Raw genomic sequence first — 18,608 nt, forward strand, 5'->3', positions numbered from 1 at the left:
ATGAAATTTGGTTTAATCCTATAACTGTGCTGTCCTTTTTTTTGGGGGGGGGGGGGGGAACTATTTGTTGAAAGTGATCTGTATTGGTATTGGCAAGTAATGGCTCAGGCAGAGCTGCAAATGATGTTTATAATTCACTTAGGATTGCAAATCACTTCCAAAGAAAGAAATAAAACAGTTTCATTTTTTTCACGAAGCAGCCCAAAACAGAGAGAGTGCACTTGTGAATAGGGCTCAATAGCTGCATACGGTTAGATTTGGCAGATTTAAAGGATCCAATGCTGAGGGCAAAGGAAAAGTCAATGCACTTTAATCCTGGTACCACTGACATGTAATAGCTTTGTGCTAGTTAAAATGCAATTCACTATGGCTGATATGCAGAAAAGTCACTCTTGGATTTTTAGGCAAAAACAATAACAAATCAAGGATCAGAAACCATTAAAAAATGCAGTCATTCAGACAGCACTGATTACTAAACTGTACTGTGCTCATAAGCAATACAAAAAGCACAACAGCTGCTGGGCAGCATGTCCAATGATACTCTTAGTATGGGGTAAGAGAGAACTGCCTCTGGGCAGTCTAGTAGCTTATATAGCTTTAGGTTAAGAAAACATACACTCTCGGGTGGGGTGGTTAGACCCTTTTGTACAGCTTATAAAGCCCCCCACACCACATGTGCTTTTGATCTGATGCAGTCATAGGACCATTAAAAGCTTCATAGCATGGATCTGGGAATGGAAAGGGGCTAAGCAGCTGCATAACCAGGAGGAATCTTTCAGGAACCCATGAACCTGCCCAAATCCACTGTCCGTTACCAAGTGCCCAGAGACACCCCACTGTATTTCTGGTAGGGCTGAGCACTGTGAGGTCTACATCATAAGCTGGTGTGGAGGACTGGAAGAACTTTATAGTTACCTGGTAATTTTTCTATCTGCTTCATCACAAACTGGATATAAATGTTTCCAAAGATCAGAATGTTCTCAGATTTTCCCATGAAAGCTGAAGGCTTGAAGGAATCCCTGTACATTAAAACTGTAGCTAATGATTTTCTTATAAGAGAGACTCCAGAGCCATGAAACGAACCCCCAGCTCCCAAATACCAAGACAAAGCAACTGGAGTGAAGAAGTCAAGATATTCCATCAACCTCAGAGAGACCATGAGAAATTAGAAGTAACACGGAAAAGCTATGACCAAGAGGGGACCACACTCTCTAGGGATGCGCTTAAAAAGACTGCTACCAATACCCACTCTTTTAAAAGATTTAATAACTACTGTTTTAAAAGAGATTGGAAACCATGCTTATAGACACCTGTCACATTATGATTCAAGACATAGGTAGGGAGAGGAGGAGGCAGAAAAAGAACAATTACGGGGTTAACATAATAAGCTGTTTTGGGCAGGTGGGAGGGGGAACTGATGGGTGTAGATGATGGGTGTCAGGTGAAGCAGTTAAAGACTGAGGCAGAAAGCAGAAGGAAAGGGATATAGCTCATTACTCTTTCACCCAAGGAGCAGACAAGACTTTGTTTTTTAACCAGCTAAGAGAAAAGGAGAATTTTTAACTTCTGGATCTGGTGGTTTTTCTGAAAACTTTGGTATCTGCAGGAAGAGCTTCTTTGACCAGCAATGGTAGGTTTTGCATGTGTTATGAATTAGTGATTTGTGTTTATTTGAGGGTGCTTTTTTTTTGTCATATGATAAGTTATGTAAATATAGTAAATGGATTAATTTAGAGGAGTTAGGCCTGAGGAGGTGTGCGTTAATTAGTGGAAATGGCTGACGGTGTCAACAGTGTCTTTCGGGTAAAGGATGGGTGTGAGCTCCTATCAGGATTTTTCTAACAACTGGACGATGTGATCCAATTATCACAAAACATATCCCTGTGAAAGTTCACTGTTCAATGCTTTGCTAGACTTTACAGCAGATCTGTAGAAAGGAGAGATATCTTGTGTATATTTAAAAAAAAAAACAGAGAAAGCAAAAGTTAGCCTCCACATGACTGAGGGGTTATAGTAGATGATGAACAACTATTGCTAAGTATGAGTTTGTGATGCTGTGCTATAACGAGAGAGCCATAAACAGGGCTTACAAAGAGCACCAGACTGTGAAGCGTGTCATCCTCTGTATTACTTGGCACAACTAAGGCCTCATTGTTTCAGGTTGTTATCTATTACCAGTTAGTTTTACTTTCCTAGGACTCTTCACTTTCTTCAGGGCACATCATGTACCAGCAAAACTGCCAAGTGAATTGTCACAGTAAAGCAGCACAGGAAATGGATTGTATAGCACTGCTTTGGCTGGTTGGACAGGCTGTTGCTAACTCGGCTGCTCACAAGCAAGGAGCCAGGCCTTTCAAAAAACCCATGCTATTGACTTTAAACTGGTGTATTGTTCCTCCCTTGAATATTCAGAAATATTTCTGTAGTCTTCTGTGAGTTTTAGGGGCTGGAAGCTTTGATAGAAAGGACAGGAAAACTAAAAATCTCTTGAAATCATCTGTCTACAGAAGCCATTGCATGAAAACAAATTGCAGGTATCATACTAAGAGTTATCATAAAGGTCAGCCTTTCTGAAATTTGAAGTAATCATTCAGGTTTGAGAGCAGAAATTCAAATATGTTCCAGAAAATAGCTGAAAGATTCCCTACCTCTTTAGGGGACTCTTACATGGTTAAAGAATACTTTTGTACCAGTGTAGTCTTAACCAGAGCTGCAGGTGTGCTTACTCCTCTGCCTTCTGAACTCAGACTCTACAAGAGAAAGAGGAAAGTTATCTCATTACAAAAAAGAACTCAACCAAACAAACAAAAATATGTCAGTTGAGGAAACCCATGGAAGGTCTGTTCAAAGCTACATCATCCATGGGGCTTGAGATACTACTATAAATGCCGTAGCTCAGCTGCAATGATCTGTCATTCTGTAAACTGAAAGGCACTGTCACGTGCAAGAGAGCAATGCATGAATTCCTATGACTGCTAGAAGTTGCTTCTTTTTTCCCCTCCATTCTTTTCAGATGTTTTTGGTACATTGATATTTGATTCGACTCTGCTCCTTGGCTCATTACTCGTTTCAGCATTGATAGATACAGCCTGAAAATCACCTGTATATGAATTCTTTACCTCTTTGGAGACAGCAAATTACAAAAGTATTCATTAGAAACAGATTTTTGGTCTCTATCTCTTAACTGAATCCTTAATTTAAGGTGCTTGGTATGTGGAATTACTCTATCTGTAGTCTGAGAAAGAGCAATTGAAGAGACATACTAGAGTTGAGAGCAATCTAACTAGCATGTGTAAGAACTGTAATGTGAGGTAGCCTGGGTTTCAGCAAAGATGGGAAAACCGAGGAGAAACCCACACTTCTTGACAGACCTATGCTGCTAGCACCGACTTTGATGCTTCAGAACTTTTTCCCGAAGCAAGCTTGACTTGTTCTAATGAAATACAATGACATGGTTCTAGAGCAGGCTAGTCTTAGCTGTAGTGAACAGATATCAGCTTTTTGGATGGCGAATTACATAATGTGAATGGCCTTTATGATGGCTGTTTGTACTTCCATAAATTAGGGAAAAACAACAAATATTGAGCTATAAAAGAAAAATGTGCCTAACTGTGACCCATTAATGATTCCTGCTCAAATTTGCAAAACTTGAAGTCTTTAGCAAGATGTTTGTTACTGCCTTGAAGTCATGTAAATTCTTCTGCAATAATGCATAACTGTGACTTAGAGTGATTGGAAGATCAAAATTTTCAACCATATTAAGATTCTTGATAATTTCTTTTAAATTTTCAACCCCACTGACCCATGTCTCTGAATGTTTCATTCTGAGCATATTTCTACAGTTCTGCAGAAGATTCACCATTTGTGAACTGCAGAACTCATGAAGAGTTTCAAGGCCGAGAAAAGTACCCATGTGTAATGTCTTCAGTTCAGAAAGGCTCTAATCAAAAATACCAGCCCTAATTCTGGTGTAGTAGACCTGTTTTTCGGTGTTCATGGACTGAAACTAAGTATGTACTAGGAAAGTATAGTGCTTTAGTGACATGGAATCCCAAAATTTCTGTTAGGAAGTTCCTGCAATGAAGGGCAAGATTTAGACTGTAGGCTTCTCAAGAGGCTTTCTATAAAGTCAAAAGCTCTTTAAGAAGAACTGAAGACACAAATAGAAGTGGCCCAGATCTGTATGCAACTCCTTGCGAGTTAAGAGATACTTGAGTCTTGGCTGATGTAAAACATTTTTCTCTTTTTAAGGGCAAGTTGCTTGTCACCTTATTCAGATGGAACAGTTCCTTTGAACATTCTTTTACTATATAAATAAAATTGTTGAAGTAAAAGAGCAAAGTGTTCCTGTAATTGAGTTAGGGTATTAACATCTGACTAAGCTACTTACTTGCTTTTATATTCATTGATGGGTGGGACATGCACATAATTCACAGAGCGAGAAATGTAAGAGGAAGAAAACAATGGAATGCCTATGTTGCCCATAAATACACTGCTATAGCAGTACTGTAGGGAGTACTGCAGATCTGTGCCTTATGATAGTCATCAGCAGACCAGGACAGATGCAGAACTATAAAGCTTTTATTTATTATTCATTTTTTAAAAGTAATAGAATTGAAAAGTTTCTGGAAAAGCATGTGGTTTGACAAAACACTGAAAATTTATGAAACAGTCATTCAATACAAAGGAAAAAAGGTCATGGGCAGGAGAAGTTGCACAGAAACATTTTATCTTCTTGTTTTCCCCACTGGAAACCTAGAGGGGAGAAATGAAAAGGATTATTTTGTAAAACAGTAGCATACTGCTAGAACTGTAGCCTTCTGTATGCTATATCATTATATGCAGATGGTAAACCACACATTAGAAAAAGCAAACATCTAATGGTTAAAGAGAAGCTAGATAATTATTTGCTCCGAAACAATTAAATATGTTGAGGGGTGGGCTGGGAGGGTTAGATAAATATCCCAATATATATATTCTATTGCTGTTACCTACCGTGTATTAAACTCCAATTCCTAATGTGGCTCTGCTCTGGACTATTAGGTTTGCACCCTAGAAAAAGGAATACAAGCAGTGGTGAAAGAGAGAACCAAATAGCAAAGTGTATAGTGCCTGACCATGAACCTTTCATAAACCTTGAATCTTGTGTCTGTGTTACAGGTCAAATGATAGTTGTAACAGTACTTTCTAAATTCAAAAACTGTGCACTCCTGTATGCTGGGTATTCTTCAATCTTGCAAAGGTAGAAAATAAGTTTTTTAGAGTGAGTTCTAAGTAAATTGTTCCAAGGTCTTCCTAATATACTTACCTATGTAATAGTTGGGTTATAAATGAAAAAAGAGTCAATGGATAAGCAATTTATATCGCTAATACAGAATCCTCAGTTTTTCAAATGATAATGATTGCTCTTTGGAAACTGACATTTATGCTTCCTGCAAATGCTTGGAGCCTGCTCAGCAGTATGGCTATAGATGAGCTGTTCCTGTGATTATTTTAGGAAAGAGCAAATGTCAAACGAATGAACGTGTTTGTAGTTGACTGGTTTGAAAAAAATGGAATGACTGTTCGTAGGACATAATCAGCTAGACTTGCCTTGCCAATATACCTTTATTTCCTAGAACTCTCTGATAATTCATCCAGATGCACTCTTCACCAGTAGTCCTTAGGGCCCTAGAAGAATCTGTAGCCCAAAAGGAAGCTCATGGTTGTAGGAGATTTAGTTTCAATTCTATACACACACATTTTTCAACTATAGTTTGTAGAACCTCCATCCCTGGAGATACTCAGAACTCTTCTGGACAAGGCCCTGAGCAATGTCTTCTAACCTAAACCTTAGTCCTACTTTGAGCAGAGGATGGACCTCCAACATCACTTGCAAATGAAGTTATTCTATGACTACAATCTGTGTGTAAATCAAGATATATGTTACGGTCTATAGGCAAATTTATTGCAAGGGCACGTGGACGGGCAGTCATTGTGGTTTGCAGAATCACTTAATGCATGGTTTCCTATTGATTGTCCTGTATACTTGTTTGTTCTGTTTTTAATAAGGGAGATAAGAAATACCTCTTCCCCGAAGCATGTCTCAATGTTTGCTTGCTTGCAGCACTTGTCTACCATGGCAGTGAAACCATCAGAGATTGTCTTTATTTGTTCTTCTGTCATCTGGGGCTTGCGCTTGATGAGGTTGACAAGCAATCTGGAAAGAAAGCCAAAATAAGCAATTAATGCTACCTGCTGTAGTTTGATTTCCCAATTTATCATATCCCATTCTATACAGAAATGGATCATTTCTGAGGCTTTCTGTCTTGCCTAGAGGAGCCTATGTCTGCCTGTGACTCCAAGCTCCCTGTCTTTCAGAATCATCTTTTCTTTCCTTTTCTCCTCTCTCCTGCAGCTACAGATGGGAAAGCCTTACCAAAATGATCTGTATGATGTCTCAACTAAGTACGCCCTAAGGCTTACACTGGCAGTGGACCTACATAAACCTGGTCAGCTAGGATGTGGATTTCACTGGAAGAAAATGCCTTCTTTTGCCTCTCTTCAACCACATGACATTATGCATTGGCAAGCTCAGGACAAACATGTAATTCTGTCCAGTATTCTCTCTCCAGTGAAGTCCCTGTCACATACCAAAACAGAGTTCTTGTAGCTTGCTTCCTGTTCCCCTAAGTGTTACACCGCAGGATTTTTTTCTACATAAATTTGTTGGGTTTTTTTAGCTTACTTCATCTGGCCAGCTTCCCGTTCAGCAGGAGCAGCAGTGCACAATTTTTCGTCAAAGTTGAACACTTCAGGGTCAAATGGTGGAGGCACATATTTTTCGTCTGTTCCCAAGGCAGTGAAACACGGTCTCCTGTAAGCGTAGGAGTCACTGCAGCAGTGTGCAACCTGGTCGTTTATAGGTGTGGTCTCCTGTCTCTTGCACATTTCCTGAATCACAATGCTCAGCTGAGAAAAGAAAGGAAGAAGGACAAACACTAGTTACACCTTCTACAGTAATAGAAGGAATGCATGATGCTTATGTCACAATAGAATAATTTCAAGTGGAAGCTATCAGATCTAAACACGGTCTTAAAATGATGTATTTGGTATGTATTCCTGGAGTTGGGCACTTATTCTGCGGACAATTTGACCGTTAAGCTAAATTCAGTAAGTACTTTCTTTTAAGAGACTGTTTAGCTTTCCCAAATGCAAGTTGCCATTGACCTAATCAAACTGACTTTTGCTTTCTGGGGGAGAACAAAGTTTAGCTAAAACTTTCACAGGCTACAGTTGGAGAGAACTACTTGGGTTCTCAAATCCATTAAAAATGAACAGAATTCAAATTACATTATGTAGACACTTAGTTTGGGGTTCATGAAGAAAATTGGTGCATCTTTACCATTGTGTCAGAATTCAACATTTTTGAGAACAGAAGAAAGGTAAAAAGGAGTAGGGAGAATTAATGAATGCACTCACGTGTCCCTCAGAACAAGGTAGGCGTCTGTCTTCAGGAAGCTGGCAGCACTTAACACCAACACTTGTCATTTTTTTTCCAATTTCAAGCAAGGTGTCAGTTGATACCTGAGGCATTTTCTTAGTATAGCGGATCAGAATTCTGAAGAAACATACCAAAAAGATTGTTCACATTTGAAGAATGTTTTCTGCACTGAATCACTGAGCTAGACCAGTGAAGTGAAAATAGAAGCAAAATCCAAATCGATCTGCCCAAAGCAGGTCAGGATCATTGCTTACACTTGAGAATGCTTACTGGAAAGTACTTACGCTTTGAGGAAGTCCGGTTCACCATGGGCAGCAAGAAGATCGCAGTTTACCTTTACAACATCCTGAGTTTCTTTAACATGTTTTTTCAATTCCTCTTCCTGCAAATGAGTATCAAATTTATTACTAACATTACAGCAGGACATCCTGGTCACAATCATAGAAAGATACCTTCTGGTCTCTTCTAAATCTCATTAGCTGTTAGATATCCATTTTATAAGTCAAAATTATTCTTTTAACTGAGAATCTTAAAATGTTTTGATATACAGATCTTCCCCACATCCTATAAATTGAGCAAGTCCTTCCAGTGTGCAGCTGAAAAGTAAGGGGTGAGGTTTGTATTGCTGATACTTAGATGAGTTAGGTGTGTAGCCTAAGTTTGCTGTCTGGACTTTCTCTGTAATGAATAAAGAGATTCAGCAGCTCCATGAAGGCAATCCACTGACTCCTTAGACTGATAACTGAGATAGGGGAAATGCATCACCTTCTTGGCATGCCACACTCAGTATCTCTCTCTCTCTTTCTCTCTCTCCCTCTCTCTCTCCCTCTCTCTCTCCATTGACTATTTGGGGAATATTGACAGTTAACTCAGGCTGCAAATCACGGTTTTAGATGACTGCAGGTTGGTGGCTCTCGAGCCACAGCTGCACAAGAGTGAAGGTTAATGCCTGTTCTCTTGCTTCACAGCCCTAATAACTACACAATCCTTTCATCTGTTGAAAGTTGCTCACTATTTAAAATTACTTCATGGGAGCAGTTTCCTCAAACTAAGACTGCCAAAGCTAGCGCACCATTGAAATCTGACCATGCCTTGCCTTCTCAGCAAACATCTTGGACCCAGAATTCTCTGGACTGCCTAAGCTCAGCACCTGTGCTAGAGTGCATCTGCAGCTATGAATGCACACAAAGAAAAATGCACCTAGCTCTCCATGCATTAGGATAAAGAAACTCCCTCCTGAGCCAGAACAGTTTCCTGCTATTCCTTTCTTTTGCATGATCTAAGTGTGTTTTCAACATACTCTATCTTGGGTTGATAGCTTCAGAGGCTAGTTAAAATATGCATATTTTTTTACTCTTTGTAGCATCGGTGACCTTCTAATCACTTGACATTTTCTTTATGTGCAACTTGTCTCTCTCTCTCTTTCTTTTTTTTTTTCTTTAAACCTCTAATAGTGTTTGTTTGAATTGTCTCTATTTAAACAGAGCACAACACTAACTAAGTAATGTGATCTTGGTGGCTGTCATAACAGATTGACTGTTTGTGCCTGGCCTGGCTGGAGTGGGGAGCACTTGATTCTCACATGAGTCTTAAGTTCTAACATAAATTCAATAAAAAAGGCAGCAAGATTTTAAAATTTAGTTTAAATTAACTATCCTTTGGATTTACAGCCTGGAGAATGTTTGTCTGATCCCTATTCAGGATTTGTTTTCCCCTTTTCTAATCAGGTGAATATTTTTTTAATATAGGATTAACAACTATGAGGGGAGCATCCTCTTTCTATCTCTAGGCCAAAGCTGCCAGTAGATCAACTTCTGTTGTCATTTGGTGTGTGATTCAGTTGAAGGTAAGGACACCTAATTTTAGGAGTGTCTGTGTGAGCTGGCCGTGCAGGCTCCCATCCTAATCAATTAACAGCCACTCAGTATATGCAGTGGAGCCCATAGAAGAATTCAGCTAACCCGCTATTAGTCTTGTCATTTAGAATAAGCTAAATCACTTGGGAGAAAGGGATGCATCAGTCGGTCGAGTTAGACTAGTCTGAGATTTCATAAGGTGACCAATAAAGTTGATCCCTGCTCTGAGAAGACTCTATATCCCTGTCATGGGCTCTGGCTTGCTTCATCTCCCTTCTGAATCTCAACTTCCCCTGAGATTAGTCGCCTGAAATGCTTGCTGTCTGCTCTTCCATTGGAGCTCCTCAGTCTAATTGTTTATTGACAGGAACCAGCCAAGTACTCTAGTTATGTGCAAACAAAGCATTGCACTTACAGCACTTCCATAACACTCAGCAGGATTGTCAGTTTTGCAGCACTTTTCCAGGAGCGTTTCATAGCCCTTAGCAACTCTCAGAAGCAGCTGAGTGGAGAAATCGGGGTGTCGTCTTGAGTATTCATAAAGAAACCTGAAAGACACAATCTGACAGCATTAGAGCTACCGAATAACCTACTATGTTCTTCATGCACAGAACAATAACTAATGACAGTTACTCAGAGAGGATCAAGTAAGGTGGAAAATGAATCTTGAATGTTCACTTTGGTAGTATGCTCTGGTCATTCTATTGTCTGCCAACAGAGTGAAAGCAAGAGGAACAAAACACTTTCCCAGAATAGAATACTTTTTAAGGATGTGTTGCACATGGACATGCACAAAGCCCCTGAATAAAAGAACAGCACTGATAAACACAGGTTCCATAGGTAGGACAGTGTTAAATGGGAACAGTCACAAAGCATGAACGAGAAACTAGAGCTGAATTTATGACATTAGTCACATTGGACTTCCATTTGGGCATCTCCAAGTGCAATTGAAACATGCAAGAGGACAGTTTTTCTGGTGTTGCAAAATGCTATATTTCAGAAAAGAGAGCAGATGAAAGAGCAGAAGGCCTTGCCCTTATATTTTAGTCATGGAATTTATTCAGTGCTCATTACTTCTCTGTGTTCAAACCCAAGCACACACATTGTTATCATTACTTACTCTGACATGAATAAGGAATGGTCAGGCTCAAAGTGTTTACACACTTCCTTGTCGTGTATGTATCTTTCAACTAGTGAAGGGAGATCTTCAGGTTTGTCATCAAACTCTGCTTCCATAATACACTGGCTTCGTTCCACAAGTGGTTTCTCACAGCAGCCTTTGATTTTACTTGAGAAAACGTCGTGTTTAGAGCACACGTAGTTCACAAGCTCTGCCTGTAGAATTAAAACATTATTAGACAAGTTATGAAATAATAACTTAAAATGAGATTAATTCAGCTCCACACTCTTTCCCAGACTCTCCCCTTTTTGTTCAGGTTACCAATTTACTTACGTTTCCTAAAGAAATGGTGTTTCCACAGAAAAAAGAAATCTGGGAGAGACTGACATTTCCTGTGCCTGGGGAGAATGAGGCCCCCTACCTGATCTTAGAAACATTGAGAAGACAAGTAGTCTGGAATGGCAGTGGAAGTCACTGAGTGGCCTGTCACAAAGGACTCGATTCATGCTTTTAGTCCTATCATATGCCCACCTCTGATAAAGGATGTAACATTAAAACACCTAGAGCGTCATAAAGCCATCCCAGGACACCAACTGTTTACAGGTTTGAGAGCTATGTTTAGGTCCCAGGGTGCCAGACAATATTTAAATAAAGTTACTGTTGCAGTTTGCAAGCCTTCCCATGTGAGCTGCCCTCTAGATTTCACTGGCACTACAGGAAAGCTGGAATAATAGTAGTACACACAGCAAGACCGGAAAAAAATTCTGGCCTTTTTTCCTCTGCTTCCTTTTGCCCTGTGTACCTGGTTGTTGACTTGGAGTGAATAGATACCATCAAACAACCTCCCTGATGAATGTTTTAATTTCAAGCAAAGAAACGTACTATAGCGTAAGGAGTAATTCATTGTCATCATTATTACAAAAGACTCGACCCAGAACTGGTCAAAAACCAAACTTCAGTAATAACCAGTTAAGCTGACCATGGTTTTTTTAGTGGCTGAGGAACTAGCCAGCAGTATTGAATACAACTGCCATGGACTGTGAAAGAACAGCTGTAGAAATTATTGTCTTCCTAATGCTTTTCAAATATGTAAATATTTTTGAAAAATATTTAGCTTACCCTGTCATCCATGCATTCCACCATGTCCCCCTCACAGCACTCTTTGTAGATACCCTTAACATCACCTATAACTTTACGAAGTTCTGCTAATGGAGCCTTGGGATATTTTTGGCTAAGAAAAGCAAGTTTACTAGAAAAAGAAAAGAAGAAAAATACATTTGATTTAAAGCTCAATATTGAACAGAAAACTTGCAAGTCATTAACACTTACAATACTCTAAATTAGCAATGTTTGAAGGAAATGTTCGTGCATTCTTCTCAACTAACTTGAGCTGGTTAGAAATAAGATATCTACCCTTGCTCAGTCACTCAATGCTCCTTTAAAGTAGACAGACAGAGACAAGTTTGTGATTGTGTATCTGAGATGCCTACTTTAGGGGATTCTAGGGAGTGATTCATCCCATTCTATCTGTGAAGGATCTCTAGATTACCTAGCACAGACACCCACAGTCTGAATTAAATTTTTAAGATGAAGCTAACTATATCTCATAAAGTGGTCCTAGTCAATCTCAGCATATCAGACAAGCCACAGAATGAAAGCAGTTCTCTATGTTCAGGTAGGTGATCCATTCATTACTGCAAAAAGTCTTTCTTAATTTTAAAAAAATTTGCCTTTGGCAAGAACTGTGATTCTGCCAAGTTTGACTTTTGTATTGCTTTCAGGTTCAAACTGGCATTTTACTTTGCTGTTTACTATTATGCCTATCAGGAAAAGCTACTAGCGTAGCATGGGGCACAACTTTGGCAAAAATGTAGATTAAACACACTGGAATGTCTCGTTCTGAGTGATACCGTTTCAAATACCCCATACCTTCCAAAATTATCTACAGGTAGCCATGGAAGTTAAAAGAAATGAAACTCCTTTCTTCTACTAGCATTCACTGTCAACACAGAATAGACAGGTTTCCCTTTGCTTACTGTCTTTATACAGAAACCTGGTCAGAATTAAATTCCATATTTAAAAAAAAATAGCTAGGCAGAGAAACCACTGCAGGCACACTCTAGATTGAGAGGTTTACCTGCTAATTTCTATTTTGTTGGAGAACGGCCCTCAGGCAAAAGCACACTAGGAAGTATTGTGAGTATAGTTTTCACGCTCTGCAGATGGAGTTGAATTATATATATGCTGATATTTTTCTCTTGAGTAACCTCTTTCTGGTTTAGGATAATCAGCCTACTTTTTATAAAACAGTGAGTGTAACTTACTCTGCTTGGAAAACTCTCTCTCCAAACTTCTTGAGGATTCCACAAGAATATTTGTGCTTCAAGCTTATTTTCTTGGCTTTCTCTTTTATGGCAGCTGCCTGTGGTAATAGGATGCACATTGTCACATTAAATTGCTTACATTTAATGGACCAAGAAAAAAATAATCTGAAAATCCCACTTCAGAAACACAACAGATTATTGTCTGGTTAACCGTGAAAAGTTAAGCAGAGAATTTCTTAGTTAGTCCTAACCAGTTCACGGTCCAGCATCTAGCTCCTAGTCTACACACCCCATGGCATGGTACAATACTTCTACCCATTCTCCATTGCTCACCAAATATTAATTTAATTGAAACTCTGGCCTCAAAGGAGTGCAAGCTGTCTTTCAAAGCATCACAGTGACCATGTGGAAGTCACTGAGACTGAGCATGAGACAAAGGAAAAATTTGGCTCCTGCCATCCTGATGGTTAATCAGAAATCTTGGCTACTGTTCCTTAAAAAGCAAAGGTGTGTGGAAGTCACCTGACACTGAGCCATATGGCTAACACATGATTAATCCTGACCCTTCTAAGCAAGTTATTAATGCAAAGATTTGCAAGAAGAGACAGATTCCACCCATTTCTCACTTTTTCTTCTCCATTTGCTTGGGCAAGGAATAGGGGAAGAATAGGAGAGACCTCTGGAGATGGCATACCCGGCTGCAAAGTAAGACCTCACTACAGTCTAGCTGCAGATGAAAAATCCCGAGTGCTACATGTTATTTGGATTCAGCATGTGTGCACAATACTCATAACTGCCTGACACTGTATTAGCAAAGGGACAAAAAGGCAAGCTTCATTACACTTTGGCTTGGATACGCTCCTTCTTCACTTAAAAAATCAAAATGTGATTTTTGTTTGACCATCTTAGTTTCCGCAAAGCCATAGACAAACGGTTACTGAAAACCACCATGGGAAAGCAGAATTTGTTTTGGAACTATAAACCGTGCTTTGACATTGGCCTTTCAAAAATCACTTTTAAACTTAAAGAGAATTGCTGCCAAGATCAGAAGAGACCTTTATGTGGCAGACCAGAATGCTATGCTTTTACCCAAAGTGAAAAATCTGATCTACCTTTGCATCCAAGCAAGCACCGACATCCGCCTCTTTGCAACAGCTCTGAAGTGCATGCTCATAATCAGCAGCCAGACTAAGGATTGCAGGGGCATACAGGAAAGGGTTTCTTCTTGCAACAGCATAAATGAAACTGAAAGAAAAGCATAAGTAGTGTATTCCAACAATAACAAATGGCATCAAATCTCTGTATGGCTTTTCTAACTTATATTTCTAGTTTAGAAATTTAACCTAGTTTTCCAATCTTAGTAAGATTAGTAAACTCAGTAACAGTGACAGAAGGATGAACTCCCTATATCTTCAGCCACTTAGTTTGATTTTATACATGTTTTTTTAAATGCATTGTCAAATATTTGCAAATTTTGATTTTGAGAGTGAAACATTCATCAAAGTCCATTTTCTCAATATTTTATTGCCAAAGTATATTCTCTTTACTGTCACCTTTCCAGTTACAATGGGGAGGGGGAGGCAGAAGTTGGAGCAAGTAAATTATTAAATCAATAATGGAAACACTGTGGTTTTCCAGGGTTTTTTTTTTTTTTGGAAAAAAAATCCCATAGTTCCAGGGCTTTTTTTGAGCAAAACAACAACAACAATAACAACAAAAATAAAACCAAAGATTTATCTATAAAAAAATGCGATTTTTCGTTTTTTTAAACTGAGCTTTGCATGGAGAAATGTATTCTAGCATGGAATGAAAATATATGATGAGAGTTTAGAATATTTAATGACTGACTAGCTGCTTTATCCATGCAGATGGGAGACTGCATGCCAGACTAAGGATTGCAGAGGCATACAGGATGTTCTGTATGTCTACACACTCTGTATACCTTGGGAATATTCCTCTTTTGTGTAACTAAACATTTAACCAGTACAACATCAGTGCTTTTCTTACTGTCCCAGAAGTGCCTCTCTGCTGTCCTGGTATTCCTTGCATATCACATCAGAAGCTGGTCTTTGGTATGGCTGAATGAAATCTGGTTGTTGAACTTTAAATGACAAGAAACACTCGTTTCTTTCAGGATCAGCTTTGCCGCAGCAGTCGGCCATTGCACCATATGAGTCACGGAGTTTTTCTACCTGGCAGATTTCATCCAGGAAAATTGAGGGCTAAAAGGGAGAAATTGATGAGGGTCAGAACTATGATTGTTTATGAAAAGTGTAATGTACATTCTCTTTATGTGTAAAAGAAAATCCAAATTAAAAAAGTAAATTTTTACTAGATAGGATTTAGACCATAAATCAGAATAATCCACTGTTTTCAAAACAATTTAATAAAGTTTTACTTTATGTGATGCAGTGTCAAGTGTTACAGTGCTTTATCAAGAAAAAAAATTCTAATTTTTAATTATAATTTAAAAATACTCTGTACCATATAGTAGTCTCCTTTCACCTCTATTCTGACTAAATAAGTGAATTTTCAGGTGAATTACAGAAGCAGGATTTGATATTCTAGTTGACAAACAGCTTGGGAAACCTTTGTGGAGAATGACTATAATCACATCATTTGGCTTGAATATTAGAGCTGGCAAGAACACAGTCACCTAACTTTCTTAGAAGTCTGGCTGAACATGCAAGACATGCAGGGATTTGGGGTACCTGCAGACCTTTTTTGATACCTGATCTTAGGAGTTATCATCTAGAATTAGACTTGTATTTTGCAACTGGGGTATTTGTACTAAAAGATAACATCTACTTTTAGGCAACGCTAAACTTAATGTGCCAAAGTGTGGTACTAGGCTCCAATGTATGACTCCGCAGGTCATTTAGGCACTTCAGAAAGGCATGATTCCAGAACCTGACAGAAAAAAGTTCTTTGTTTTGGCACTAAAATCTGTGCATCGGCAGTTGACGGTATCAAAACCTGAGAGTCTGAAAGTATCGGGTATAAATCCTTGACAGGATGATTTTGGTAGCTGCATAAGAAGAGGAGAAACACAATACCAAAGGATTCACTGCATACCAGTGACTTTGTGCACTCAGGAGCATCCTCATTGGCCACACACTTCTGTGCCAGGTCAACAACATCCTTCACCAGCTTGGACAGCCCCTCATAAGAGCATTTCTGGAGATACTGGGCAAATGTGACCAGGGTGCTGAAACCCAAAGCATATTTTGGAACATGTAGGTAAGAAAAACGACAGTCATCATTTCCAAAGATGCTTCTGAATTCAGAATTTTGTTCAAATGATATGCACAAATGCTTAAAAAGAATAGCATGAAGATCATAGTACTGAGTTCTGTTTCCTTCATGTTCTCAACTCCTTTCTGAAGAATGTTTTTAACCTTTACTTCCCAAGAATGAAAGTCATAACACACTAGAAGGAACACACAAAAGACTGCAATATGAGTTTTCTACCCCTTCTACCTAGTTCATTCAAAAGTGCCATAACCTAAGCTGTTTTAGCCATTGTTACATAAAATATCAGGCTTGCTTCTTTCAGAAGTAGTTATGTTCCTGTCAGCGCCCTCTGCTATTCCCCAAACTATTTTCAAAAGCAAATAATTGAATTCTCTCAGAAAGCCTGCCATAGGTTTTTTTGGGGGGTTGTTCAGTTTTTCTGGTAATGTCTCAATCCTGAATAACTTCTCTTCATCCAGAGATTATCAAAGCTGCATTACTCATGCCTATTTTATTTTCACATAAGGAACACAGATTTTCTCATAAACTTTGCAGGGGGTTGTGTTCCCAAGGACCAAGAAGGTCATCATGACTTTTGCAGGTCTTAAAGTATCTCTAGGCTTACAAAATGTATACTAACAGTAAGAAGGCTAACTTTATGCTGTGGTTCAGTGAGGCACCTATTTTCCTTGCTAGCTTATTTAAGGTTTTTTAGTTTTCCTTTTTTGCCCAATATCAGAAAGATGAAAAACAAGCAGAACACAAATTGAGCATTCACTTACACTGCTTTAAATGTCTCTTCTTTCAAATCATTGTACCGATGGGCAATCTCACTCTTGTGCTCTAGGAGAAAAGGAAAGAACAATGATGCTCAGTGTCATATTTGCTTGCTAAATTCCTCAAAGAATACATTCTGGGCACGCTAGGGCAGATTTTCAAAAGTGGTCAGCATTTACCCAGCTCCTGTGCTTAAGAGAGTAATACCATTATTTTGGAACAGACCGAGCTAACACTCAGCACCTGTAAAATTCCCACCTTTGTATGGTATATCATCCTGGAAACTCTGTACTGCTTTGCAGAGAACTTTAATCTAAAGCTTTCTCCAGGCCACCTTGAACTCTGTGCTGTCTCAGCTTTTCCATCTGTCTGCAGATACCTAACTCTTGCACATGCTTATCTTTCTGAGGAAACCCAAGCGTGCAATTGGTATGATTCTAATATAGTATTTAACTCTGTAAGCATATTCATAATTCAAATATTCGAAATGACTGCTGCTGGTTATTTTTAAGGGTTATCAAACATGTACTTTTCAAAACCAACAATATGACAATGTCTACATTATAAATAAAACAATGCAGCTGCAGTTTGACTGCTTATGCATTAGTAGAGTTATCATTTTTCAAACAAAAAAATTATTAACTTGGCAAACTCATATTCTTTTTTCACTGAATGCACATCATGTGTGTTCTTCATGAGAAGGAAAGCAGAAAAAAACCCTTCACTTGGTCTTGATGGTAATAAAACAGGTTGTAGTTATACCACACTCCGGATCAGAAGGCTCCCCCAAAGCTTTCCAAGCAGATACTGAGGCAGGTGGCCACAGTCCTGACTGAACTAGATGTGGGTCACTTTGTTCTAGAAGTACCATTCAACAGCTTTCAGAAAAAGTGGAGAATAATTCCTCTACCTGAACTGAGGTCAATAGATCTGTTTTGATAATAACAGATATAGTGCTGAAAATTGCAATTCAAATTTTTATTACTGTTGTTCACTGATATTTCCAGACCAGCTCCTGAAAATTCAGTTTTGTTAAATCTGGGCATTTTCATATTTAAACAAAAAATAAAAATTTAAATGAGAAAAATTCTAGCACTTGCTGTAGATATATTTGTTTGATTAAGATCTCTCAACACATGGAAAAATGACCCAATGAGAAGTTTTTGGCTAGCCATCGTTACAGCCCAGACTGATATTTAGATTTTTGGGGTTTTAACCTGTGACCTACTGATGCCTTGAACTGGTGAGGAACTAACTTTTGAAATATCATTCAAAAGAGAGCGCTTCCAGAAGCACAGTGAATCCACTGGCTCCAAGCTGAAAGTAACAGATTCTGAATGATCAACACTTCTTCATGCAATACTCCGATGTTGCAAAAGGACAGGTTACCAGACTTACTCACCTAGTTAAATAATTGTCTGGAGTGGTCTACCTATCCCTTCAAGATTACTTTGTTTAGTTTCTTTCCAAGTCAATCAAATTTTTCTGTTCTCTTTAGTTGACTTTGGATCAAGCTCTCAAAAATTGTTCATGAAATTGCATTGAAGTCATCAAATTTATATAACAAAGACTGCAAAGACAATTAATTAGTCCTTTCTTACCTGAATCTCGAGCAACCCTTTTCAGATTCCTAGAGGCAGCAAAACTAAAGAGGAAAATAAGTGAAATTAACGTTACCCACTTCATGGCTGCAGATTATTATGTGGGCTGAATTACTGAGAAAATGCTAGGAAGATTGAAGGGAAAGCATTTGTTTATATACTCTTTACAGACACCATCTGTAGATTATTAACCTTACAGTTGGCATTTGTAGA

The 18,608-nt window shown here is 38.7% G+C and overlaps 1 protein-coding gene and 1 long non-coding RNA gene across 3 annotated transcripts in view; one reads left to right on the top strand and one right to left on the bottom strand.

Annotated features, from left to right (window-relative positions):
* Positions 1-1,534: 1,534 nt before the first annotated feature.
* The window catches only part of LOC112988285 (uncharacterized), a 48,236-nt gene continuing 31,162 nt past the window's right edge, over positions 1,535-18,608 (top strand). For both annotated transcript variants that reach the window (XR_003260491.2, XR_003260492.2), the window contains exon 1: positions 1,535-1,630. This is a non-coding gene — a long non-coding RNA (uncharacterized LOC112988285). The remainder of the gene's footprint in view (positions 1,631-18,608) is intronic.
* On the bottom strand, positions 4,564-18,552 carry ALB (albumin). The gene is made up of 15 exons (XM_026108687.2): positions 18,396-18,552; positions 16,800-16,860; positions 15,859-15,991; positions 14,791-15,005; positions 13,896-14,028; positions 12,784-12,881; positions 11,579-11,708; positions 10,460-10,674; positions 9,755-9,887; positions 7,768-7,865; positions 7,462-7,600; positions 6,728-6,951; positions 6,067-6,199; positions 4,996-5,052; positions 4,564-4,755 (listed from the first exon to the last, which is right to left on the bottom strand). The coding sequence occupies exons 1-14, from the start codon at positions 18,478-18,480 to the stop codon at positions 5,002-5,004; spliced, it is 1,848 nt and encodes a 615-aa protein (XP_025964472.2). The 5' UTR covers positions 18,481-18,552; the 3' UTR covers positions 4,564-4,755; positions 4,996-5,001.

Source organism: Dromaius novaehollandiae, chromosome 4 (genome assembly GCF_036370855.1).
Source record: "Dromaius novaehollandiae isolate bDroNov1 chromosome 4, bDroNov1.hap1, whole genome shotgun sequence".
Lineage (NCBI taxonomy): Eukaryota > Metazoa > Chordata > Aves > Casuariiformes > Dromaiidae > Dromaius > Dromaius novaehollandiae.

Coding starts and splice junctions, on each gene's coding strand:
- ALB (XM_026108687.2), bottom strand. CDS start 18,480: ATGAAGTGGGTAACGTTAATTTCACTTATTTTCCTCTTTAGTTTTGCT. Junction 15,992..16,799: donor GAAGAGACATTTAAAGCAGT/GTAAGTGAATGC, acceptor TTTGGGTTTCAG/CACCCTGGTCACATTTGCCC. Junction 7,601..7,767: donor GAACCGGACTTCCTCAAAGC/GTAAGTACTTTC, acceptor ATGTTTCTTCAG/AATTCTGATCCGCTATACTA.